General features: G+C 44.1%; 1 protein-coding gene across 1 annotated transcript in view; it reads right to left on the bottom strand.

Annotated features, from left to right (window-relative positions):
- PAPPA (pappalysin 1) overlaps nt 1-27,726 on the bottom strand; it is a 247,286-nt gene that overhangs the window by 62,901 nt on the left and 156,659 nt on the right. Inside the window, exons 11-13 of the mRNA XM_003264052.4 lie at nt 7,130-7,243; nt 6,017-6,152; nt 3,378-3,591 (exon numbers count right to left, since the gene is read on the bottom strand). Of these exons, the coding sequence (XP_003264100.2) occupies nt 3,378-3,591; nt 6,017-6,152; nt 7,130-7,243 (464 nt within the window). The remainder of the gene's footprint in view (nt 1-3,377; nt 3,592-6,016; nt 6,153-7,129; nt 7,244-27,726) is intronic.

Genomic DNA, 27,726 nt, shown 5'->3' with positions numbered 1-27,726 from the left:
TTGGGCACACCCACCCCCAACCAACAAACAACAGTTTAAGTTTTCCCTGGCTGAAAGAGTTAATCTAGCCATGTGAAGAACTTGTTGCCCCCCAAAGTTGGCCTTCTAAAATTTAGCTCTCAATCAGAACTGCCTCTCTCTGAATGGACCAGCTTGTAGAAATGGGGAACAGTTTGAGATAAAGGAAGAAAGAGAATGTGAAAAAGAGGTGAGAGGAAGAAAGGAAGCATGAAAGGAAAGAAGAAGAATAAATGGAGGGAGGAGAGAAGAAAGTTACTTTTCTAAATACATGGTCCATTCAATTTTATAATAAATTGTTCAATTTCTGTTAAGAACCACAAGGTGGATGAACATGATGTATGTGCATGTGTGTGTGTGTGACAGATACTGGAGCCTCAATATCACCACTGAAATTTTTCTCATTAAAGAAGCCTATTAACCACCCCACGCCCCACCACTATCCTCCCCTCCCCACCTTTTCTCCTTTCCACAACTTGGTGTGGGGCTGAGATTTGGCTAGAATTGCACAACTGGACTTCTCTTTTGAAACCTGATCCTGTTTTCTTGGGTCTCTGAATTTATACCAAGTACTGCAAAGAGACTGGAGACCCCTGAAGCTAGAGTAGAACACGTTGCCCAAAAGTGGTTTTGCTATAGGACTCTTCCCAAGGCAGCACAGTAGTCATCACACTGCTCTCAGGAGGAGAGACAGAAAATGAGGAGGAGAAAGGAGGTAAGAGAAGGAGAGAGAGAGAGAGGAGAAGGAGAGGTGGAAGAAAAGGGAGAGGAGAGAGAGGGAGAGATGCAGGGAGAAGAGGAAAGGTTGTGGGAGGGAGGAGAGAAAGGGAGGGGAGAAACAGTACTTTTCACTACCTGGGAAACGGCTGAGAGTAAAGTGGGATGTTTCTCCTACAACCGGTTGAAATTTGTGTTATAAAAAGTGATGCTATTGATTTTGGTGTTTTGAGAATGAAGGAAAACGTCCCATGGTTCTTTACAGTTGTTGCTTATTTTTCTTTCCTTTTCTCCCTTGTTTGTTTGTTTTAATGCATTTGCATGTTTGCAGAGTCCTGCTTGTTTTGGTAAATGCCTCTTTAGCTCCCCATGAACAGCTGCTGTCCTTTCCCCACTGGGCCACTCAGGAGGAGGTGCTCCTGCCCTGCAGCCTCAGCGCTCAAGACTCAGCCTGTCATAGCCTGATCCAAGCTCAGGAATAAGTCAGCCAAAGACCTCAGAGCTTCAGCTCCATCCCCTTACTCAGAGTTCCTCTGAATAAATGATCACATGGGTCCAGCTGTGAAAAGTCCTCTTCTCTGCTACTCGTGCCTTGCTGTGGTAGGCAGAGCACGGCTTTCAGGGACAGAGGAAGCAGGATTTTGCCTCTTACTGCCTGGACGGTCATGACTCACTCACTCTGTTTCTCTGAGCCATACCTCGCAGAAGAGGTGCGATAATAAAATAAGATACTGTTTCTATCTATTCGAGAGGTGCAATAATAAAATAAGATAATGTTCCTATCTATTAGGGGCTCAACAAATGTTTGTCCCTTCCTGTCCTCTATCATCTTTCCTAGCTGTTGGGAAACACAGACTTAGAACTGGAAAGAACCTCAGAGAATCCATACAATCCACCGTCATCATTTTAAAGATGGGGAAACTGAGGCCCAGAGAAGGGGAATGACTAATCCAAGGTCACATAATTAGTCAGATATAGGGCAGCATTTTGCCCTCATTCAATGTTCCTCCTACAACCAAAGAACTAACAAATACATATCGATCGATCCTTTTCGGTGGTTAAATATTTCCTACTGTTTACTTAGGGCACAGACACCATTCGTTGAGAATTCAAACAAGTCAGTCTGGGCCTCGGTCAACTTATGGGTGGTCAGAAAAGCTGGTTAAAAATGGGAAAGTGTTGTGGAAAAGGTCTAATGGACTTCCATTGACATGGTTTCCCCAGGCTCTGAGAATTAACTTATTTTTATAGGGTCTGGAGAACAAGAGATAAAAACATCCTCTTAGAGTGAAATAAGACAATGAGTTATATTTAAGAAGCCCTTGCCTCTGAAAGATTGCGACAGACTTTGCACAACAGAAGCTAGAGACAGTGGGTACTAAACAATGTGGATTTTGCAGCCACCTTTTGTGTCCTCTGTGGTAACAGGGGCGTGGGAAAGGCTGGTGTCCCCCTCTTCTTTTTTTTTTTTCTTACTCCCAGGTATACAGGGCAAGGCTGAATCAACTTTCAGAGAGCCTCACTCTTGGGCAGCCTACAAAAATCACAACTTTCTCTTCTGGACCTCATGAAACAAATCTGAGAGATGCTGTGCAACTCTGCACACGTTCTTCCCTTTCTGGGCCCTGTGATTCTACATGGTAACACAGAAGTTTGGACATGTCAGATGCATGAGATAATCTCTGAAGCTTTTTCCAGCTCTAGCTTTAAGAACTTTACACAAAATTCTGTGCAGAGAAGCAGCACCATCATCATCAAAAGATGGTTATAAATATTCTTTTTTAATATGTTATGTTTGCATAATGCCTAACAGTCTGCAGGAAACACTTTTATCTATAGTGCAACATTTAACCCTCACAACCACCCTGTGGAGTAGATTTCATCTGCTTATTCCAAAATAGAAAACTATGACTCAGAAAACTGAAGTGACTTGCCCAAGAACACACATTCAAAAGTGGTAATGTGGAGGTGTAAACCGAAGTAAGTGTATTCCCAAAGATCGCGTTCTTTTCAGGAAACTCCACTCCCTTGTAGCTCCAAACTAGGTGCATTAACAGATGCCAGCCCAAAAGCACTGAGGGAGTGATGTTATGCAGTTGAAAGATGGGCTCTTAGACCACTTGTGAGGTCATAGGAGCTAGGCTTGTGGAAGGCATAGAGATTTCACCTATCCCTGAAACACACGGTGAACTAGGATGATGCAAATACCAGTCTCACTCTATCCCCGTTGGTTAAGAAGGTTATGCCTCCTGCCTGTGCCACGGGAAGCAGAATATTCCAGTATTTCAGAGATAAAAGAGAGCTAATCCTCTTTTTGTTCAGATGAGGACACTGAGACTCAGAGAAGGAAACTGATGTTTCCAGGGTCACCCTGCAAGCTATTGTCAATTCTGCTGCTGCAAGCCAGGTGAAGGAGGTTCTTTTGTCACCACACAACCGTTTCCCTTAATTGCCCCAGGAATTCAGAGACTCATGGGCCTCTCAAGCCCAAAGGCAGAGCCGGCCAGAGGCCAGAGGATGGATGGAGAAGGGAGAAATGCACAGACTTTTTACATCCACACAAATGGCTACCCAGCTTCAAAATCACACTGTCTCCACTCGGCTACAAGTGGCCTAGGGCGAGTCTGCCGCGGGTCCCTTACCTCTGCTCGGCAGGGCTGTAGGTCTCCCCTCTCTGGCAGCTGCTCAGGGTGACAGGGTCAAAGTTGTCGAAGGAGCGGAGGGCCACCCCCGAGATGGCGACCAGGGGCGAACTGAAGCTCACACGTACCGCCTGGCTGTGGTAGAAGGGCTGGCTGAGGTCATGGACCACAGGGATAATCAGGGGATTGTTCCTGCAGCTCAGGACATGGAGGCCTGTCAGGGGAGACAGAGGGGCCGAGGGGCCAGGCTCATTACTCAAGGCCAGTCACGCCCTCCCCAACGGGCCCTTCCCGAAGCCCCCAGACCCTTTCATGTCACTGCACAAAAGCACCATTGGGCGGCCAGTGAGGATTTTGAGTCTGATTGAAAGTTTCTTTGTCTGCCTTTTTTTCTTGGTTCCAAATCTTTCCAATCCCCCTGCCTCCCTGCCCCCTAAGCTTCCCCTTCACCTACTGCCCAAAGTCCCTCTCCCTCCCCCAAATGGCCACCCCTCAGCCAAGCATCCCAGGCCCTCACCTCCCTCCCACATTGCTGTAGGGCTTGTTGGTCTGAGTTGCTGAGTTTCAGGCTGCTTGCCTGGTCAGTTGGAAAAGTGATGGAAATAATTCATAGCAACAGGCGCTTCCCAGGGTAAAAAGCCCACTCTCATAAGTAATCTGTGAACCTGGGAGCAGCCCTGAGAAGGAAGGACCTCTTGTTTAGTCTGCAGAAGAGGTTTAGAATCGTGGGCAGGGGTGGTTTTCCAGAGGACCACAGCCCAGGCATGGCTAAAACTCTAGGGAGAATTCAAGCTTGCCTCACTCAAGAGTCCTCAGTTTTTTTTTTTTTTTTTTTTTTTTTTAATGCAGCCAGCAGGTTCCCATTCTCCAAGAAGGAAGGGAGACGGCCAGGGAGAAAAGATACACAAGGGACAGAAGGAAAGGAAGGCTATGGCAAGATGGAGTTGGCAAAATGGAAGCTGGCTTTTGTGTTGGGTGGACCTGAGTTTAAATGCTGGTGTAGCCCCTTCCTAATAATGGGACTCCAGAAAGCCCCTAAAACTCGGCTTTCACATCCAAAAAGTGGTATAATCCTAACCATGTCCTGGCAGGCTTGCTATGTAAGGAGAAATCTCCCACGTGGAAGACTGAAGCAGGTGCCCTTCTCAGTTCCAGAGGTGAAGCTGCCTCGGAGAATGCTGGGATGCCGTAGACTGAGGAAGATGGTGATGGTGGGGGGTGGAGGGGAAAAACAGAAAAGCCACAGGCATCAGTATGAGGATCCAAAGAGCTCCTGTGGAACCAGACTTTCCCCTACTCTGCTGAAAAAACCTCTCCTCAGAGCCCTGGGCTGTGCAATGACAACTATGAAAATATTTGTTTCTCACTTAGGGAAATTTCCCAGGAATCCTGCTAAGTCCAGAGGGGTTTTCTTTCTCTTCCTTATTCATAGGTTCCCCTTGCCTTTAAAAGGAACTAAATAAATAAGCATAAAAACAAAACAAGAAAACCTTCCCTGCTCCCTTGGCTTTTATCTGACCCTGAAATGACCCCTTGCCTGCTTGCTTCATACAGGTCTTTGAAAGGCGTTCTCTGCAGAATGGTATGGGCACAACTTTGAAATCCAGGCTTCAGTACTGGCCAAGAATTCCAAACGCTTGGAGTATCCAGGCTGCCCAGAGCTCTCCAGGGTAGACTGGAAGTGTGAAGGTGTCATAGGAAATTCTTGGCGACAACAGGAATTCTTAGGGTCCAATCTTGTGCTAGGCATGGTTACAACAGTGTCAAATAATAGCACACTCTGACTCTAAGGTGGATATCATTGTCCTTGCTGTGTATATGAAGCAAGTGAGCCTCTAAGTGATGTGCTGTGAGGACAGGAAGATTGCTCACCTTCTCAAGGTGAGTGAGTGGTGGGGACAGGATCCAAACCTCAGCTGTCAGCTCTGGATTCAGGCTCTCTCCTCTGGACCACGGTGCATGTGGGTATTCAAAGGGGTGGTACAAGTGGCAAGTCCAGCCCTTGTCCTCCCCCTTGGCCCTGCACTCAGGGAAGTCCTCCAATGGTAGAACCTGACTCCTCAACTGCCTCCCTACTCCTACAATATTCCCATTCCTATTCTCATTGGAAACTTCTCCAGAGGTTGTACTTGGGGTGGAGGGTCATCAACTTGGGGTGGAGGGTCCCCACTTGGGGTGGAGGGTCATCAACGCTCCTGGTTATAGGGTAAAAAGCAATAGGCTATGACACTGAAAATCTAACTAGTTAATTCCTGACCCGCCATGTGACTTGGGGTCTCTCAGTGCCTCTCTTTGGGTCTCAGATGGTGACGTGTACAATGGGGAAATGGCTCTTACTCAGTCTCTCTCCTTCTTGGGGTCTGTGGGGAATAATGTGGGATGTCTGAGTTAAATAAAGGTGGCTGGCAGAAGGGAGTGCTTGGCCATTGGCTCCTTATCCCTGTATCTGCCAGATCTAGATTTCTCTGGATGCATAACCACATCTTGATTTGAGGGTAACCAGAATGCCAAATAGAAAAGAAGCAAGAAAGGGGAAAAAGGAAGGAAGAGCTCATTCTAAGCTGATCCTCACAACTAGTTATGGGGCAGACGTGGAAGCAGGTACTGAAAGCAAGCCAAGCCCAAGAGAGCATGCTTACCTAGATCGTGGCTCTGATCTTTGGTATCAAGCAGCTGCACACTGATGGTCTCCTGCTTTTGGTCCCCATAATATGTCCCATCCGTCACCAGGTGGACAATGACAGCTGCGGCAACCATTGGTTGAGAAAAATACGCCTGAAATTGCGAAGACATAGGAGGGTCACATGGGCACTCGGTCGTGTGGTGGGGAGGCAGCCACATTGGGGTGCATTTGAGGAGAAACTTCCTTTTTAAGAACTGGGCTACTACTCATCAGGGGTCCAAGATGGGAAGGAGGAGGCAATGAAACCTAACAGTGAAGAGCACAGGCTCTGAGATCAGAAATGCAATTTTAATCTTTCTCTGCTCCTACTTAGCTGTTTGACATTGGGTGAATGGCTGGGCCACTCTGGGTCTAAGTTCCATTATTTCTAAATGGTGGATTAAAAAAAATAAAAAAATCAACAGGTACATCATAGGACTGTTGTGAGGTTCTAGTAAGATAATGAGAGTAAAGTGTGTAGCAAAGGTCCCGGTCCACACTAAAACCCACACACACACACAAAAAATGGTACATACTATTATCTTTCACTTCTCCATGTCAACCTCTGCACTCGGTTTTGAGGAGAGAAAGCTAAATAAGATATGGCCCTTGCATTTTTGGGAATTCAAAGTAGGTAGTGACACACAAGCCAAAATGCAGTAATATCCACAATCCTTAGCCAGAAAGAAAGACCATAGACAGCTCTGTAATAACATGTGACAAGTGCCATCCAACAAGCGACCAAACATGCAGGACAAGAAGGGAGATAATGGTCACTTCTTTTTCTGGTGATCAGTAAAACGTTCAAGGAGGAAAAGATAATTTTAAAAGATCTTGAACAATGAATAGGAGGTTCCAGGCAGACAAGATCTATCCAAACTCTTTGCTAAAACAAGAGCTCAGTGGGGGCATTCCATGAGCAATTAGGATTCCATTTCAGGAAGCATCACACTGCTAAGTGTTTTGTTCCCTGTTCTTACAATTAACACCCTCAGCAGGTAGACAACCCATCTTCAGAAAGGGTCATGGGAGTCAGTGTTTTCTGTGGCTCGCTGCTGGAGATTCCAAACCTCTCAGAGCTTCAGCTTACCCGGAGCCAAAAAGTGGTCTGAGCCAGCTGGGAATACGGGTAGCTGATGGTGCAAGGGTACCAGGCGTGCTGGGAAATGCCTTCACTGAGATCTATCACCTTGGTTCGACACACCTGGAAAAATATAAAGAAAAAATAATCATGTTTTACAGAGTGTCAGAAGTTCAACTAAATTCAATTTTACAAACCTTTACTGTTCACCTATTTTGCTCTTGGCACCACAGGAAAAAACAGGGATGAAAAGACCAGAATCTGGTCCAGGAGCTCACGTTCTAATGTAGAAGAGGTAATCCTCAACACTTTTAAGGATATAATAGATAACATATTTTGATGGTAGAGATGACAGAGATATTCTCACGGAGACAAATCCTGGAGGAGTTGATGTTTGAGTTGGGCCTGGCAGAGTAGGGCAGTGATAAGAGGAAGGGCATTGCAGGCAGAGGGAACAGAAGCAAGGCTCAGAGGAAAGGAGACGCCCAGAATGCTTAGGTTGTGATCAAATGCCTGTTACTACTGAGGCTGAGGGACAGTGGCAGAAAAGGTGGGTTGAACAATTAGATCTCATAGAATCTTGAATGTCAAGTAGATGATTTTAGAACAAATCTGTAAATTGTGCTCCCAGTGATATTATAACAGAGAAAAGACTGAAAACATTAGTATTTGCTTCTCCATCAACAAAGAAAATCAGTTCCATCACTTTATACACACACACACACACACACACACCCCTACACACACACACACAAATTCATTCTCAATGATAGACAATACCAAACAGTATTAAAAGAAACAGGAAACATTTTTAGACAAGCAGCATTCGTCAAACTAGGGGTTTCTTGCATATTCAAATGTCACTTCATTTACTGGTTCATTCATTCATTCAAATGATATTTATTGAGTAACTATTGCTTGTCAAACACTCTGGGACAAAATGATAAAAAAAACAGATGCTGAGGAGCTTAGAGCAGGCAATGTGTGCAGATGTTAGTCAAGTAATTACAAATGCATATATAAATATAAACAGAAAACAGTGCAATGAGGGAAAGAGGATAGGAACAGCTGAGCTGTCCTTGAAATTGGTGAGGTCTTTGGTAGAAGGTCATCCCAAATTGGTACTTCTCCTCTGGTCTCTAATGTGGCTCCTCTCTCAAAACTTCCCTGTGAATTTGGGCCTGTCATTTCATGTCTTGTCAGTGCATTCTACTCATCCGAAAAGTACAGCTGACCTGGAGAGCCCTGAGGATCTCATATACTATTGAAAAAAAAGTGATATATCCTCAACAAGATCAAACAAACATAAACACCTAAAACAAGCAAAAACAAAAGTAAAATGGAAAAGTATATACAAGGATTAAGAATATCCATTTCTACAATAAACATAGTAGGAAAAGATTGGAAATAGTCTATATGTTCTCCTGTTGGTGGAGAAATGTATAAAATATGAAATATTCACATGACAGAATTCTACTATGGCAAAGTAACAGTAAGAGAAATAAACTGGATTCATATACAAGGATGATATAAAAATATTTTAACGCTTGGCTCAGTATGGTCTCTAGCCAAATAAAAAGGAAGCCCTAATGGTAAGCTCATAGACATCAACATGGAGAGATCGCAAAACATAACATTGAGAGGAAAAAAGAAACAAGGTGCAAATGGATAAGTACATCATGACGTCATTTATAAAAATAACACAAAGCTAAACTATATATTGCCCAGCGATTCATGCGAATTAAAAATAGAGTAGAGAACTATACATCAAATTCAGGGTGGTAGTTGCCTCTGTGTATCAAGGAAGGGAAATGACACCGGGAGTCAGGAAAGAAAGGGACCTCAATCTTATTTGTGGTGTGTTATTTTTCTTACAGAAAGAGACATGAAGCAAATATGAAAAAACTTGTATAGCTGTCCATTTCATGTAGTGCATACACCTGTTATACATAGGTGGTTTTGGTTTACATCATTCTATGTAATTTTATAAATTAAAAAAAATCCAAACTGTTAGCTTAGAAAGCCATTGAAAATAGATATAAAACCATCAACATCAGTTTTCGTAACAATGTGTTCAGTACAGTGGGCTCCAATGAACTGGACCAGGTCTGAATTTTCTATGACAGCCCATCCTTCTTACTCTTGGCACCAGCACCATCTTGCTGAGAATCCCATCTATATTCTATGCTATATTCCATCCTGGGAATCCCATCTATAAATTTGTGCCAATTCAAATGTCTCTCTTTCCATTACTTCTTGCAATGGTTCTGGCTTCAAGGAGGTCTTGGAAAATGCCAAGTCTCAATTCTCTTTATAATAATGAGACACTAGTCAAAGCACATGGTTGCATTATAATCTGCAGTTGCAAGCATTAATACTTTTATTTTTAAATAAACTTTTTGTTGAAGTAATTTCATGTTTATAGTAAAGTTGCAAATACAATATGGATACTACAGATAACCAAAATGTGGTGTGCAATTGTGAACAAGTTGTCTTGTCTTTTGGCCCTTAGTTTACCTTACACATCTGAATGTTGGGTTAGACAACAGGTTTTCACATGTCTTCCATGGATTCCTTGGATTCCATGAAGAAGTTGGCCAGGGGATCATGATGTAGAGAAGATCTGCTTAGTTTCCACTCTACTATTTCAAACAGAGCATCTGCACTCACCTGTTATATATATCAAGCTGCCTTATAATATTTCATTTAAGAAAAGAGTTTCATTGCTTTAAAAACATCAGAAAGTATTGAAATGTGTTAGCTGCCAAAGTTCCCCTCACTCCGGCCCTAGGAATTGATGGGTTCTAAGGGCACAATATTAATTCTCTGAATATCACTGGTAACTTCTTGAGAAGAAACATGCCATGAATCAACTATCCCATTGCTGATGAATTAGGTGATGGCTTCAGTTATTCAAATCTCTAGAAGCCTCACACTGAGGAGGCTAAGGGTAGAACATAGCCACTTAAATGGGCTGGAAGACGCTTTTAAGTTTATTTATTTTTCTCAAAAACAACTGGGACCGGGTTTAGGCAGATCTGCCAGTGGATTGTGTTACACTTTATAGCAGCGCAAGACTTTGCATAAACTATCTATGGAATTTGAAATCCAGGCCAGCAATTCGACATGTATCATTTCAGAATTCTTTCCCCTTGTGTTCTTAGCTGCCTGTCTCCCAGCAGAGCTTGGTGAAGCACATCTCTGAAGGCTGGATTGGGGGTCTTACCTCTGCATCTGAAGCATTCACGGCTACAGGATTCTCTGACATGAACAAAGCCCTCTTATTGCTGAAATACTATTTCTTCTTGTCAGTTCTATTAGCACTAGACAGGGTTTTAGAGGAATATACTGGTGTTATTTTATTCTTCTGTTTTTCTATGTTGTTTTGTGTTTGTTTCAAGTTGGCTGCAACCCTGACCAAGGACAGTCAAAGCAGATTAGAGGAGAATGAACAAATCCAGCTGAAACTTTGTCCAAAGCCCTAGTTGATCTGCAAAATCATCTATGTTCCTGGGGAAGTGGAGGGAAGTTGGAGAGGAAGAGAGAGGCAAACCCTTAAAAGCCTCCTGCTTTCATAGACATTGAGTGAATTTGCTCATTCAGCAGCCATTTACTGAGGGCATATGGCATGCCAGGCTTCAGAGAACTGCAAACAAAAGAGCCTTGCCCATGACACAAAGTTGGTCACTAAGGACACAAGTGTGATCCCCAAGGTGACTGATTTTATGGGGATGCTCTGTTTTCATCCACCTGTGTTTTTTTTTTTTTCACCTTCCAAAAAGATAAATCCAACTCCATAAAGCATTGCTGAGCAATGTTGACTTTACTGAACGTTTTGGGAGGGGACATGCAGGAGAGTTACATCACACATTCTAGGGGCCTCTTTAGCTCTCCCTACCATCACCCCTAAGCTCTTCTTTGCTCATCATCTCCCCTCCTCCAGTTTCTTCAGTGGCACTGGCTCCAGTGACATTCTCAATCTTTCTCAACCTTTCCCCCCTTCCCAATCTGCACATTTCTTATACCCCATGCAGAGCCATACTGTTTTCCATCCTTCCAGTGATGCCAAGGTTCCTCCCAGCCTTCCAACCCTAGAGATGTCAGGAAGTAACACAGTAACCCTTTTTCCCCTCTCTGCCATGCTGGTGTGAACAAGACCTGCTCCCTCCTTTCACATTGCTCCCTGTCTTGTGGAACACATCAAGAGTGCTCTAGAAACACAAGCAACCTCTAGGCCTTGGGTTTCCCAAGGGAAATGGAAAAGGAGATAAGGAGAGATTCCATGGAGCTGAAACCTGTTTTTCTGTCCTGCCCAGTCCCATGTTTATTGCAGTATTATTCATGATAGCCAAGATGTGGTAACAACCTACATGTCCATCAACAGAAGAATGGATAAAGAATATGTGATATAGACACACAATGGAATATTACTTGACCTTAAAAAAGGAAATTCTGCAATCTGCAATAAGAGGAATTAACTTTGAGAACATTATGCTAAGTTAAATAAGCCAGACATGGAAAACAAATACTGCATTAGCTCACTTAATATGAAGTATCTAAAATAATCAAATTAATAGAACCAAAGACAAAATGAATGGTGGTTGCTAGGGGATGCGGAAGGGAAAAGTGATCAGTGACTAATCAATAGGCATAAGGTTTCAGTTAAGCAAGATGAATAAGTTCTAGGACTCTGCGGTAAAACATTGTTCCTATAGTGAACGATACTGTACCATACACTTAAAAATTTGTTAAGAGGGTAGATCTCACGGTGTGCTCTTCCCACAATAAAAAATAAAGAATTCTTACTTTGAATGACTAAAATGTTGACATTCAATGTTGATCCACTGGCCTGAAAGTATTTGACTCTTTGAACCCCTGGTACAGATTTAATGGCGTCCACATTGGCAGAAAACCTGCTTACTTCTTTTCCCATCCCGGGCAATCTAGCAGGACCCTCCAAGCAGCTTCCCCAGCCCTTATTCCAAGAAAACAGTTGGTCCCCGGGGTGGCTTCAGGTCACAGTTTTGTTGTCCTGGGACAACAATAAGTAATTATAGTTATTAATGTATAAATACATTAAATATTTTTTACATAAAATAATCAAGTGAAGGGAAAAATAAATTGATATAGCAGTGCTAGGCAAAGAGCAGATGTGGTTGGGCTGACAAGCACCCTCACTTAGGTCCTCTCAGGTTGAAGTAGGGATGACATAGCCTCTTGATTACTTCAAGGACATACAACTCATTTCCATTTATAGAAAGCCTATGTACCGTTGGACAGTCTTCTCCAACAGTCAGAGAGAGAGAGACTCCTGGATCTGTTTTCTCCTACTGTTTCTTCTAAGTAGCAATGCCTATAAGCTTTCTTATTTTAAAGTTAGATGGGACTAGAATAGGTTATCTGCTGAGACCATTCCCCTTCACAGTGGTCAAGGGAGGGGAGATATCTTGCACAGTAACATACAGCCAATAAGGAGCAACACGTTTATGAAAAAGCAAACTTTTCTGTCTCCCAGAAATAGTGCACTTTTCTCACTTATGTTCTGTACCTTATTGATCCTATTTTTGCTGTGTAGAACCATCTCCAGTGACATTTATGTCTCTTCCCCCAAGAAATCATGGCAGAAATGACAGACATCAATTCTAGTGCCCAATGCCATTCTCTTCTCCAAGATACCCAGCTCTGTGTCTTTTATGGAAGCTGGGCAGATGACTGCTTCTTATCCTCATCCTAGCACCTGGAGGAATTGAAAAGCAAGTGGCCTCTTTTCCACTTGGCCTTGAGTAGGGGCCGCTCGTTTTAGCAGAATCCCTTAGACTATCCATTATCTGCAGGGAAAATCTGTGTTTCCTTCAAATACCATCCATGGACAGTAGACGACCTGGCTTAATTCCAGCTCTGTCAGCAATTAACTGGACATTTCTCTGACTCTCCGATTCCCCCTCTGCAGTTGTACTGAATGGTTGCACTGAATGACCTTTAAGGGCCCCAGGAGCTTAAGGACACCCACAGTCATGATATCCACCAAGGGTTTCATAGTCACAATATCATTTAACCCCGATAGTCTGGGAGATTAGAGCCACTGCATTTTCTCTGGTGAGAAAATGAGGCTCAGAGGCTTTGAAAAACCCTTTCAAGATCCTAAATCCAGTTGTATATCACAACTAGGAGTTGACTGATCTCTAGAATTCCATGTTCTGTGTACTTAATTACAAAGCAACACAATTGCTACTTGGACTCAACTGAAACCTCTGCTTCCTCTGGTGGAGAAAGGGCACCAACGACTAGTCTTTTTGCTTCTGGTCCTGCCACATTCATTCATAAAACTGCTCCCCATAATTAACTTTCCAAAGGGGAAAAACTAACCATACCACCCTGCTACTTATCCACCCACCATGCTGCCCATGATCCACAGGATGGAATCTTCCCTTGACACAGCTTACAAAGGCTTTCAGGAGCTGGTTTCAGCAGCTTCCACCAATTTCACTGCTCTCTGTGCTCCCTTCCCTGGCATCTATACAGTGGTGCTTCCTTCATGCTGGACAACTCTTTCTCCCACATGTTGTGGACTCCCCCTCCATGATGCTGGAGCCCAGAACCCCCACCCCCACCCCCACCACCGCTGCACTGCCCATTTTGTGAAATACTACACGCATTTCAAAGCCACTCTCAAATATCATCCCTCCTCTGAAAGCCTTTACTCACTCCCCAGGCAGAATTAATTGCTCTTTCTTATGTGTCCGTATAGTTCCTTATTTATACCTCAGTTACAGCACTTGTCAAGTTAGATTACAGTTGTTTAGAGTCCAGCCTCATCTCTTTAAACTCTGAAGATTTCCAAGGTGAGAAGCATGTTTTATTTATCCTCAAATAAATCCCAGCAGATTTCCCAGCACACAGGAAATAAAAGGGGCCCAGCAGACAACAGCAGCAGTAGCAGCAGCAGCAACATGTATCGGGTGCCTATTCTATGCTGGGCACTGTTTTAAGGACTCCGTATGTACTAAATCATGCAGTGCTCACAATGACTCTGTGAGGTGGGTATTACAATGATACGCATTTTACAGATAACAAAATTGAGGCCTAGTAATTTACCTAGGGTCATACAACTAGTTAGCGGTAGAACCAAAATCGAAATCCAGGCACAAGTTTAGCCCACATTCTTAACCATAGATGTTAACTTCAAGAGAGCCTGCCCACATGTCTCTCAGGGCTGCGATGAGATTTTTAAACAAGAGAATAGATATATTTGTGCTAGCGGGGTCTTAATCCCAGCCACATGGAAGATGGACTTGGGACTTCTTGTTATCTTTCCCTGGGGGTCCTGAAATAGAAGCTGCTTCAACAGACCAAAACAGGCCTTTTCAGGTCTGCCCTGGAGTGGAGTGATACGGTGGAAAGAGCCTGCAATTGCCAGGCAAGGGACCTGCCTCCTAGAACTGACTCAATTGCTCACTTTTTCTGACCTTCACTCTTCCTATTTATGGAAAGACAGGGTAAGATGAATTCATCTCCAAAGGGCTTTTCAGTCCTGACATTCTGCCAGCTTTTGATTTCCAGCTTCTCAGGTGAATGCTGCAGAAAAGAATGTTGACTCTAAAATTAAGTGTAAAACAAGCAAAGAAACAAACAAACAAACAAAACCACACTGTGCAGCAGGTGAACATCCTGTTGACTTCTGAGACTTATGGGTCCCTTTCTCTGAAGCTGAAGGCTAATTTCCAAAACACCTTTTTGGGCAAAGACAATCAGAACAGTAACACAAAAGTTTACTGCAGCCTTTCCAGCAATGCGTTTTTTTTCTCTCTCTCTCTCTCTCTCTCTTTCTTTTCGTGTCTGCAATTGCATGCTGCAAAATAGCTGGTGAAATCCTTTGCCCAGAGCTTTGGGATCACTGGATGTCTGAGCTGGGAGGGTCCTCAGAAATTCTTACTCCAACTCTCACATTTGATGGATGGAGAAACATAGCCCGGTGGAGGGAGAAGAGACCGGCTTGAACATATACAGTAAGCTCCTCTGTGACGGGCCAGGATGTCTGGTGGTGACTAGGCATTTCAGGTCTGCAGAAACAGAGGACTCTGTGGCTCCAGGGCCCGGGGACTCTTGTCCACTCAGTGCACTGCCAGCGGCTACATCCAGCACCCTCCTCCAAATCCCCCTCCTTTGCAGAAGACTGCTTTCAATTAGAGGAGTTAACGATGTCTTGCTTTCAAAGGGTTTTTTTAAATCCAGTTTATCTTCCACCCACACACGATGTACACAAAGGCAGGGAGACGGAGGGAGAAGAGGGGGAGTGGGGGCTCTGGTATTTTCCCACACAGGGGACATGCCATGAGGTTTCCATTGAATTTCGATTTTACAGATTTACATGCCCTTTTGTCAATCATGGGAGGGAGGAAGTGCTCATCAAGCCTCTAGCCCAACCTCTCCAATTTCCTTTTTCCACCCAAAGGGACCTGCGAATGAGCCTTATAGAAGAAAATAGGAAAAGGAATGGAGAGGAGGAGTGCGGGGATGGATACTGACAATAACAATACCCATAAATGCACAAGTGTGCAACACACACAGACACACACACACACAGCCAGGCAGTGTTTCTCAATATTTCTCCTTAGGCCACATTTTAACCTCAGGCTTGCAGTTCCAATGCCAGGTTATTTCTCAAGAATTGCAAGGGTGCAAGAAGGACAGAAGTTGGTTTCCTGATATAAACCCCCAAGATCCTTAAGGGTCCTGAGAACTACAGGAGGGAAAGCCTGCTGGGAGACGGCCTATAAGACTACAGCTGTAAAGGGCCTCAGGGAACCTCGACAGAGAATGGCCCAGGTGAAATAAAACCTCCTCCATAAACCAGGCTTTGCTGTTTTTATCAGATGGTGTTCTCCCTCCTCAGTGCTCTCCTGGGAGAGTGGGAGAGGGCACCAGCTTTTTTTTTTTTTTTTTTTTTTGAGACGAAGTCTTCCTCTTGTCCCCCGGGCTGGAATACGATGGCATGATCTCAGCTCATTGCAACCTCCGCCTACCAGGTTCAAGTGATTCTCCTGCCTCCGCCCCCAGAGTAGCTGGGATTACAGGCTCCTGCCACCACACCCAGCTGATTTTTGTATTTTTAGTAGAGATGGGGTTTTTACCATGTTGGCCAGGCCTCAGGTGATCCACCCACCTTGGCCTCCCAAAGTGCTGGGATTACAGGCATGAGCCACCGCTCCTGGCCAGCACCAGCTCTTAAAGATGGTCTGCCCAGTATGGGTGTATTATCTGTGTATTATCTCATTTTACCTTCCTAATAATCTTGTGAAATAAGCATCTTTATCCCCAATTGAGATATAAGGACTCTGAGGTTTGGGTAAACATTGATCAGCCTGCCATGGCTTAGCAGTCAAACTCATGCTCGTCTGACGCAAAGTCTGTTCTCTTCTTACTCCATGGCTTGACCTCCCAATAACTCTTGGTCCATACCCTTGGTGTAATACACTTGCATTGTTGTTTGTTTGTCCATCTGAATCTCCATGTATGAGCTTCGCAGAATCACAGTGCCTATGCCTGACTTCTCTCTCCTTTTCATCAGTATCTAATGCAGGTTACTGGGCAGGGCTCACCAAATGTCCCCTATGTTAAACTAATACGGCTTTCCCAAGGCTTTATAGGATTGGTGATGCATTAGATCAAGAAATCAAAGTCTATAGGGCCTAGACCAATGTTTAGAAATAATAAAAACCATGTAGTGCAGGAAAGGGACCAGGAGAACCAGGACTCATTCCCAGGTGACATCAGTGCTACCATTCTCTCATCCATTGCACAGGACAGGCACCATTAATTACATAGTGCATCCCTGAAGGTAGGCCTCTAAATCCATCTCAACAAAACACTACGGGGAGTCATTCTCAATTGCTCAGAACCAGCCTAGAAGATGAACCCTATTTGCAATTCTTGAACTTGGTCATTAGCTCACTGAGGGGAAGAATGAGCTCTTGTCTTTTCTATCTTCAGTATTAAGAGCAGAGGAAGGTCCAGCTTAGATACTAAGTGAATGTATGGCCAGGTGCGGTGGCTCACGCCTGTAATCCCAGCACTTTGGGAGGCCGAGGCGGGTGGATCACGAGGTCAGGAGATCGAGACCATCTTGGCTAACACAGTGAAACCCCGTCTCTACTAAAAATACAAAAAATTAGCTGGGCACGGTGGCAGGCGCCTGTAGTCCCAGCTACTTGGGAGGCTGAGGCAGGAGAATGGAGTGAACCCGGGAGGTGGAGCTTGCAGTGAGCCGAGATAGCACCACGGCAGTCCGGCCTGGGTGAAAGAGTGAGACTCCGTCTCAAAAAAAAAAAAAAAAAAAAAAAAAAAAAAAAAAAAAGAATGTATAACAACAATAACACTTTACATGTCTCATCTCAGTTAATGCATATAATGAACAAACAACTCAAATCTTCCAACTTCAGGTTCAGGGCCTCTCCCACCACCTGCAGAGCACTATAGACCTCTCCTACCTGAGATCTTCTCTTCATTCCTACTCTTATCCCTGCTTCCCTCTTATGCCTCTAATTCCAAACTGACCCAATGAACACAGAAAACTTTAAGGGAAACCGAGGGTTAACAGATACACAACACAACACACGCACACACACACACACACACACACACACACCTCCTTTTTACACACTTAATAGCAATGGCAGAAAAAAGAGAGGGGCGAGCCAGGCTTTCTTTTACCGACCATTAGAAACAATTATCACTTTCCCCAGGCCTCCAGAGCAGCTTTCCCCTTTGATGCCTGCCTTAAAGAGATAGAGGGGAAAGGGAGGGGTGGTTTGCCTTTCTTTCAATATGAGGATTTATTATTCGGCATAGACAGACAATCAAGGAAAGAAGCATTTCCTGTGTGCAGGGCCAGAGTGTGAAACAGAGAGATGGCTTCTTCTTCCCTCCCAGAGTTCTAGAAATAGCAGCAGATCTCAGGGCCTCTACCCAGGAGACACTTTCTGATAAGATAACTTGGCATTGGATGCCCTCCAGCCTTGGGGCTCAGCTCTGGGCTGATTAGCACCTCGTTGCTCCAGGGATCTGTCCCTAACACATTAGGCATTTCACACTCCTTAGGGGTCTCATACTCTTCAGGCCAGCACCTCCCCACAAGTCTGAAATCCTGGGATTTAGGGTGCAAACCCCTGGCCAGACCAAATGATCCTGGAGGAAAAGCCAGGCTTTCAATGGAAAGGGAATATAGAAATCATATAAGACATCATTGCCCTACAGCATACTAACATTTTTACAGATAGGGAAACTAAGTTTCTTAGAAATGATATGGTTCAGAATCATAGAACTGATTCTTAGAGACTACTCATTAAATCGCTCAATTTCATACACACAGGTTCAGGATTTCTGGGGGACAACGGATAGATGTCTCAAGCTTCTTCTAAGGGAAAAGCTTATGTTAGAGGCCTAAGACACCATTCATTAAAGTGGTAACGCTAACATGTTTTCTTTGCCATCATTTACTGTCCAGCACCTATGTTCCAAACATAGATTCCCCACATTCCCGGGAAGCCAATATTACTATCCTCCTCCTTGTTTGTCCTACAGATAAACAGCCTGGGCTCAGAGGTAATAAATAAGGCGCCAAGGCCACACCTGTCCGAAGTGGATGTTGAAGTCTATGTTACTTCAAGTCTATCTCCTGTTCCCAGTCCATTCTACAGATGAGAAAACTGAGATCCATACAGTGTACATGCTGATCTTAATAAGAATGATGACAATAACAGTGAGGATGATAAATATCCAAATGCTTCCACCTCCATGGACCCCATCCTTATGTCATTGTGATGGGGAGATTCATCGCCCACCCCACCCCCTTTTTCAAACGGAGAAAGAAAATTTACAATAGCAGTGGAAATACTTATTAATATAATGACACTACTCACTCATTTATATTGCATGAAATGTTAGTTCTCACACCTCTACCCCATGGGGTTGGCATCAGCTCCCCGTTCTGCAGACAGTACAGCCAGGCATTGGGCCGAGTCCCTTCCCGGATGCCCGTTTTGAGGAGGAGATGGGCAGGGGGCTCGAGCTCCTCCAGCTAGTAAATCCTCTAACAAGGGAGAGTGATTAGTGTCGGATGTGGCGGCCGCCTTTTGTGCTGCTGACAACTGCTGCCATTAAAGGCCTGGCTGGGCTCATTTCACACGGGCCCTCCGCAGGCCTGTTCCCTGTCTCCCTAATTATGCCATTCACTAGTCGCCCAGGCCCGCCTATGAACTCCTGACCCAGCAGTGAAAGACTTGGGATCTCATTACTAATCTCTTAAGCCACCTAGTCCTCCAAAATACATCCATTTAAGTTGGAGGCCAAGGCTTTGGGGTGGGAGGCGGGGAGAGGGAAAGTCTGGCACAGAGACTTCTCATGACATGGCCATTTCCCCTTTCGGGAGACTGTGGCCTGAGCCACAGGGCAGCTGGCATGACTGTCCGGCTCAGCCCAGGGCAGGCCCTGCTGAGGGTCAGCGGCTGGGACTCTAGGAGGCTCTTGGACGGGAAGGGGGAGGACATCTGGGCCCACCTGTTTGTAATTTCAGGGGTGCGGGTGGGGGATGAGGCCTGTGTTTGTTTTAATTATTATTATTGTTGTTGAAAAGGGAGGAAAAAAATGAGCAGAAACTGCTAACATCTGGAGGCTGCTGTCCAGTTTACGTAATCTCTTGCAGCAGAGGAGGAACACGGGATCCCCAGCCAGATGGTCTGTGGGTGACTTCACAGCACATGTGCTACCTCCAAGAGTAAGATGCTGACGGGGTTAAAAGAGTGGGATGCAAAACCTTCCTTGTATTCTTACAGAGTGAGAGGCAGTGGTTTGGGTGCTCCCAGGGATCTGTTTTCTTTTGAAAGAATCTTTTTTTTTTTTTTTTTTTGTCCAGCCTAGGCGCAAATGTTTCTATGTCTCTCTCATTCAGTCATTCACTCATTCAACAAACATTTATTTAGCACTTATTTATGTGTTAGGTTCTTCATTCCCATGGTCCACATGAAGAAAATGGACCCCGAAGGAACAAAAGCAATAAAGATAAAAATTCCTTCTCCTCCCATGGGGACGGGAGGTGAAGAACGAAGGAAGCAAACACTCATAGAGAAATGTGGTAGGTTCTGTGTTCAAGCTCTGTGAAGGCTGAGGGAGGGGCTTGGAGAAGGGAGTTGATGAGGCAATCGATATCTGAAGGCCAGGTCTGAAATGCAAGATCTTAATATCAAATGGGCTCTGGAGAGCAGGAACTGGAGAAAAAAAAAATGGCCAGAGAAGGAGAAAAACTCGGCCACAGCTAAGCCATGACAAACCCAGTTTCCCAAATGATGTCAACAGCGGAGGCGTGAAGGATAAGTTTGAGATGCTGAATATTGCTGTGAACACAGTTCTCAGCACGTTATTTAAAAAAATACATTGCTAACTTTCTGTAATTTAAACTTTATTTTTGCATTTGTGCTGAAAGAAATTAATGAAATGTCATGAATTCTAGATCAGAATATAAAACCAGTGTAGACTCTGGATCAGATCAAGAGAGCACTGTTAACTTCAGTCAGGATAAACACTCAAATCTAGACAGGAGCACAGAGCTATTGCCAGCAGTAGAAAATTCTGAGGCATTTCCAGCTCCAGAAAAGAATCCCGAAAAATCATGAATTTTATTTCAGAGCCCAGAGGCAATATCAGTTCTAGAGCAGTATGCTGAGCACTGAAACACTTCTACTTTCTGGACCGGGCTACGAAAACACCATAATCCTAGAACAGGGCTGGGTAATGCCTTCTGCTCTATAGCCCTAAACCTGAAACTGACTGAGATTTAGACACTGAAGATTAAAAAACAAAAATCTACTTAGCTTTAATCCAAATGCTTTCTCTGCTGGCTCTAGAGTGAAATTCAGAAACACAGCCAACCCTGGAGTAAGGCACTAAAATATGGAAATCTCCATCACTCAGCTCAGAGCTACTAAGACTAAAGGGGGATGTCTTAGGACGCTTCTACACCTCTCCTTGTCCTTTGATTTTAAATCAAAGCCGCTGGGCATTCATGGGTTAATCAGGAAAGCGATGATCACATCCAAGTTCGGTGCCTGGTCACCGAAACCCTTGGTTACGAATAGTTGAACAGTGGTTAATGGCAGTCTTGACCACATTGGCCTATTCAAGAAAGGTCAGAGGAGTGATTTTTTACTTAAAAACATCTGTCTTGAAAGAACAAGACTTTCTCAAGTTCATAAAACTAGAAGTTTCCAGGTTGTTGTTTTTGTTTCCTCCCCTCTTCCCCCTTTCTCCTGTTATCCAGCTTTCCAAATTAAGATCTGTGTGTTCCAGATTGTGTTGAAAATGAAGTACAAGTCACATTACCTGCAGGGAACCCCACTAGATGCCAAGATGATCATGCAGAGTGCATTGTCTCTGAGTCCTGCTTCTCACTGCAGACCTCAGGGTCCCCCTATCCCCTCCTATAGCCTCAATGAGTAAGGGCTGGGAATCACTACATGATTCACTCTCTTCTTTTTGCTTTTGAAGAGGAGGCAGTACTCTTGTCTAGGTTGCCTCGAGCTTGATTTTTCCTAGGAAGTCTCCAAAGGATGCAATGCAGTGATGTATGCAAGGAACAGGTGGACAGCAGTCACTTATGTTTTTAACAGCATCTTCAGACCTTCCAACTCAAACAAGAACTCCCATTTTTAAAGACAAAAGTGGCATTTCTCCCCAGCCTGCTCCTCCAGGCTTCAGAGGTAGAAACAGTGATGGTAATGTACAAATTGGGGAGCTTTGTCCACCACAGGTGCAATGGACACTGTTGACTTATGTGTCCACCACTCTATCAGCAGAGTTCTCTGAGAAACAAGAATCTTCCAGAGTGATGCTTTTCCCTAGTGGCAGCCTTGGCCAGGGCAACAGACATCTGCACAAATGCAGGGTATTGAAGCAGCTGTTCTGAGATGCAGTGCCTGGGAATCTGGGATCCACAATGTGAACTTCTCAACAACCCCTGCACCTGCCACTTCCCTGAATCTTCCACTAAGCACCAGAAGACACATGCATTTTAAATCAAAGGAATGTGAGTTGGAATTTCAGCTTCTGCCATTCACTGACAACATGGCCTTGAACCCTTCATAAACTCTAATATCTTCCACTACAGAATGAGATGATGGTACCTATGTTGTAGGGTTGTGAGGATTCAAAGAGCTCTTGCGCATGCAAATATTTAGATACACCCTACTCACTAAAAACAAAAAATTGACATTTTCCTTCTTCATCACTTGCTGCTTCTTTCTTCCTGGCTGTAGAGGGACATGGTTCTGGGTTCAAATTCTAGACTTCCCTGTTCTACCACTGGGCTACCTGTAGAACTTGGGTAAGTGACCTAACCTTTGTGAGTCTTAATTTACACCTCTGTAAATCAGTGAAAATTACAGTACTTATCTCATAGGGTGGTTGGCAGGTTTAAATGTACAAAAAACAGTGTAGAGTTCTCTACATAATGTAATCACTCTGACAGCCAAGCCATTCCCATTACTCTACTCATCATTATCAATTTCTGTGATTACTATTATATTATGGTTTTTACTGGTATTTGTTGTTATTGTGTAGTCCTTCCTTTTTCTCTGTCTCTTAATTCTATATTCCTTCTTTCCTTTTACCTCCACCTCTTCTTCCGCCCATCTTTCTTCCTCTTATTCCTTCACACCCTCCTGTGCTGGGCCTTGTATTGGGAGATCTCTCTGAAGGTGAATCACATTCTCAAGTCAGAAAGGAAGACCCTTAGATTTCCATCCATCTCTGTAGGGAGCCAATCACAGGAAAATTGCTTAGACCCCAATCTTTCCTGCAATAACAAGAAGCAAAGCGTAGAGCTTCCCTTCTGGGGCTCAGCCTCCAGAAGCTGTTTCCTACTTTTTGCCCAAAGCTGTTAGCAGAGGAAAAAAAAAAAACCATTTATTTATCAGTATTTATCATGAAACTCTATATGCCACGCCCTGTTCTTCATGCTGGAACACACAGCAGTAAGCACACAAAAACAGTTACCAAACAACCCTTCTCGTTGTGCAGTGAATATTCCGGGGGTGAGGATGGATTATGGAGGCACAGAGTAGCAGAAAGAACATGAGATCTGGGTTCAGGATGGGTTTTCAGGACCTCTTCCTCCCCCAATTCACACAGTAGCACTTATCTCCTTTGTAATGTGAAGGGATGAACCAGGGGATTTCAGAAGGCCCTGCCTGCTTTGATCACCTACGGTATTAACAGTAGGCTGTAACCTGGAAACATAAGGGAATCACTTGTAGACACTGATTTATAAATTTAATCCAATCATAAAAGAGGTTACACCCAGCAGCTATTGCTCCCAACAACATCATTTAATGAGTCCATTTTCTGAGTATTGTCCACACAGCAGGCCCTGTGCTGGGCACAGGAAATACCTAAAGGCATAAGATGAGAGCCAAATCCTTAGCTGCTAACCGGTCATTTGGTATGAAAAGCTGTGGACACAAGCAATGCACACTGAAAGTCAGCTTGTGCTCAAGCCTGTCTGATAATTCCAGAAGTATTCTGTACATAGAGGAGGGAGGCTGCTCATGGGCTGAGGTTGTCAGGGGAGGGATACGGAAGAGGAGCCACTTGAGCTAAACTTTGTAGGATAATTAAGCCCTAAAAAGGTCGAGGAGCAAATGATGGTGTTTCCAGGCAGGAGAAAAGGAAACCCCAAGACATATCTGGAAATTGCAAGTTCATCCATACTGCCTAGAACATGCCCCTTAGGCAATAGGCTGTAAAGCAAAGGTAGAGATTGTGCGTGGCCTTGTCTGCTAAGACTTTTGGAGTTTATAGGCCATGGGGAACAAAATAGAAAGCTTCACAAGTGAGAAATCACAGGTGAGACCAATATTTCTTGTGAATTATGGAGAATATGCTCCAAAAGAAAAAGTCCTCCAGTGAGAATTTACGCAGACTTAAAAAATTTAAGACATTGAATTACAAAAAGATTGGAAAGTCATATCTCACTCTGGGAAAGAGAAATGTCATTTAAAAAATCTTTGGAGAGACCGAGTGTGGTGGCTCACACCTGTAATCCCAGCACTTTGGGAGGCCGAGGCAGGTGGATCACAAGATCAGGAGATCGAGACCATCCTGGCCAACGTGGTGAAACCCTGTCTCTACTAAAAATACAAAAATTAGTTGGATGTGGTGGTGTGTGCCTGTAGTCCCAGCTACCTGGGAGGTTGAGGCAGGACGCTTGAAAAACCTGGGAGGTGGAGGTTGCAGTGAGCTGAGATTGCACCACTATACCCCAGCCTGGTGAAAGAGCGAGACTCCATCTCAAACAAAACAAAAAAAAAAAAAAAAAAAGATTTGATGCAATGACAGAACTGAATGTATTTAGGTAGTACTTACTCTATTCCGAGCACTGTCCTAAGTGCTTTAAGTGTGCTATCCCATGGAATTCTCACCGTCTCCCCTTAATTATTTAATTTTACAGATGAGAGGACTAAGGCACAGAGAGGCTAATTAATTTGCTCGAGATCTCAATGCAAGTAGCAGCCCTGGCATGTGAAGTACTCTAGACTTGCTCTGTCCAGTAGGGGAGCCCAATGCCCACATAACAGGCTATTTAAATTTAACGAATTAAAATTAAACCAATTAGTTCCTCAGATTCATGAACCACATTCCTAGGGCTTAATATCATAGGTGGCTAGAGGTTACTGAACAGGACATTCATATGTAGAACATTTTCATCATCATGGAAGGTTCTATTGGACAGATAGTCTGGAGCCTGGCCTGTGAACACTGATACAATTTTGCTCTCTCTGAAACATAAACCCCTGAATGTAGCTCCCTGGTGCATGTCAGTTTATCTCCTCCTTCCCATTGCTTTACATTGATATTCTCTTCCTGGAGCCCTTGCCACCAGTCAGTTGCACTGCAGACATGGGCATTACCCAGGTGGCATCTGCATCTCTGAAAGCAGTATCTCGCCAGCAGACCAGATCTCTCCCAAACCTGTGACTTCCCCAGCGGCCTCTCTTCCAGGAAGGAGAGAAATGTAGACATCACCGAAGTGGCCCCTTCCACCAGCTGCACATATGAGTCATGTTTCGAAAAGGATTCTGGGGTGGGCAGGAGCCCCAGGGACAACTTTCTTGGACTGCCCTGGCACAAGGAACCTCTCAGCAGGGACATCTCTCATGGCCTCTCTGGGCCTATTTCTCCCTGGAAAACAAACATGTACAAATGTACCCAGGGTATCCTGGTGCTTGGATCTGGCTGAAGAATTAATCAGGGTTTAAGAAAATCATGGTTGGAGTTTCTTTCTTTTTTTTTTTTCTTTTTGTGACTGAGTCTCACTCTGTCACCTAGGCTGGAGTGCAGTGGCGCGATCTCCGCTCGCTGCAAGTTCCGCCTCCTGGGTTCACACCATTCTTCTGCCTCAGCCTTCTGAGTAGCTGGGACTACAGGTGCCCGCCACCACGCCCAGCTAATTTTTTGTGTTTTTAGTACAGACGAGGTTTTACCGTGTTAGCCAGGATGGTCTCCATCTCCTGACCTTGTGATCTGCCCGCCCTGGCCTCCCAGAGTGCTGGGATTACAGGCGTGAGCCACCACACCTGGCCTGGCTGGAGTTTCTTAAGAGGAGGCAGAAGGCCCTTTCTGGTCTCATTCTACAGGTAACATACCCAGTCTAATTTATCAAAGTAAGGATGGGAAGGAATAGAGAGTGGGGAGGAATAGAGAGTAGGGACGAGGGGACTTGAAAGACAAACAGAAACAAATGAACACACACAGAAATAAAAACAAAATCTTGTGCACAGCCAAACTCTAACTCCCCTCGAAACCCCATCCTTTGGGCCTGGCTTGAGAAAGTTTACTTTCAGACTTAGAGAAATAGTATGTGGTTTTAGGGACAAAATTCAATACCGCCAAAGCAGCAGGCTCAGCAAGCTGAACTGGCTATTGCTTCCTAAGTGTATTACAGCCCAGGAGAGTGAACGCTGTTTACATTTTTTACATGTTTCTTGGGTACAGAACATGAAACTAAATTACACAGCAAAGGCCATGCTGGCTGAATGCCAGTGACCCCACTTAAAACAAAACAATAACAAAAAAATAAAAAAAAGAAAGAAAAAAGAAAATGAAAGACAAGAACAGAGAAGGGTTTTAAGGGAGCCAGAACAAATGACAGGGATAAAAGAAAGGTTTCTGGTCCTGAAGCTAAAGAGGATGTGGAGAATGAAGGCGATGAGATAGGGCTAGGCCAGGTTTGGAAGACAAAGGAAGACAGAGGCCAAGGAATCTTCCTAGATGGGCCATGGAAGGGGTTGGCAGGGTTTTGTCTAGTCTACATGGAGAACCAATAGAAGCAGCCCCAAACCACAAAGGCTTGCTTATTCTTGGGCTTCAAGTCAAGAGTCAAGTGTCAACTGAAAAATGAAGACTCGCTATTCAAACCAGGATCTCACCGTTCCACGTGGCACCTTCCCTGATCAATCAATACGTGTTTGTTGTATTCCTACAAATGCCAAGCCCATCCCTTCATTGCTTTCCTCTCTTACACGTTTTTGTTCCTTCTCCAGATTCAATTTGCTCAGGGATAACGTGGTTTAGTAGGGATGTGAACTGACAAGAATTAGATGCCTCGCAAGACGTAGCCATGTATTGTACACTTTACATATGTTAGCTCATTGGATCCTCATACCATCTCACAGAATGACAGCAGGATCATGTGAAGATGATAATTGAGGCTCAGAAAACTGAAGTCATTTGCCAGGCATCAGACAGCTGGTAACAAACAATACCCAAGTCAGGTCTTTCTGGCTTTAAAGCTTATGCTTCCTCTGTGAAACAATATGGCTACACTACAATGTTTTTTAAAGCTTCCCCCAAATGCCCAAGTGGAAAGAAAAATTACTTTCTAGATAACCTGTCACTTTATTCAGGTTCACTCTTCCTCCTCAAAGGTTAACTCCATTTGTCCACATATCACAGCACTTTGCAAGCTTTGTCTTTTCTTATCGAAAGAAGCTATTTTGGTGTCTTCCTTCCTCCATGGCACATAACTTACTGCCTGAGAGCAGTGGTTGCTTTGCTCAACCTCATGTTGAAAATGATGCTTTGGACACAGAAGATTCACAAGATTCTGTTGATTTCGAATCCAAATACCAGAATCATTTTATAACGGATGGGATTGAGAGGTTCAGGGAAGTTGTTTAATCAAAATCAAGTCTTAATGAAGTGAAGTAAGACCAAGAGACTCTCAAAGTCTCTCTCTGGTTAAATTTCTATGCCCCAAATACTATTCTGTTAGAAAAAAAAAAAAGTCCACATGTTGTTCCTAATTGGATTTGTTCCTCAGGTGCCAAAACTTCACAGGCAGACAGAAGTGTTTCTTTAAAACTTGGTCGGTTGCTACCAGAAGGAAAACTGCATTTCTAGATCAACTGTTTCATCCTTGACAAGCACCTCCCATGGAGACGTTATTACTCCTATTTTACAGATGAAAAACTGGGGTGGGGGCAAAGAGAACTGACTTGCTTAAAGTCGCACAGCTAGTAAGTTGTGGACTCTAGAACTGAAAATCAGGTTGAAGTGAT

Source organism: Nomascus leucogenys, chromosome 8, assembly GCF_006542625.1.
Source record: "Nomascus leucogenys isolate Asia chromosome 8, Asia_NLE_v1, whole genome shotgun sequence".
NCBI lineage: Eukaryota > Metazoa > Chordata > Mammalia > Primates > Hylobatidae > Nomascus > Nomascus leucogenys.
The sequence above is the reverse complement of the archived record's forward strand: the minus strand, read 5'-3'. Positions and strand labels throughout refer to the sequence as shown.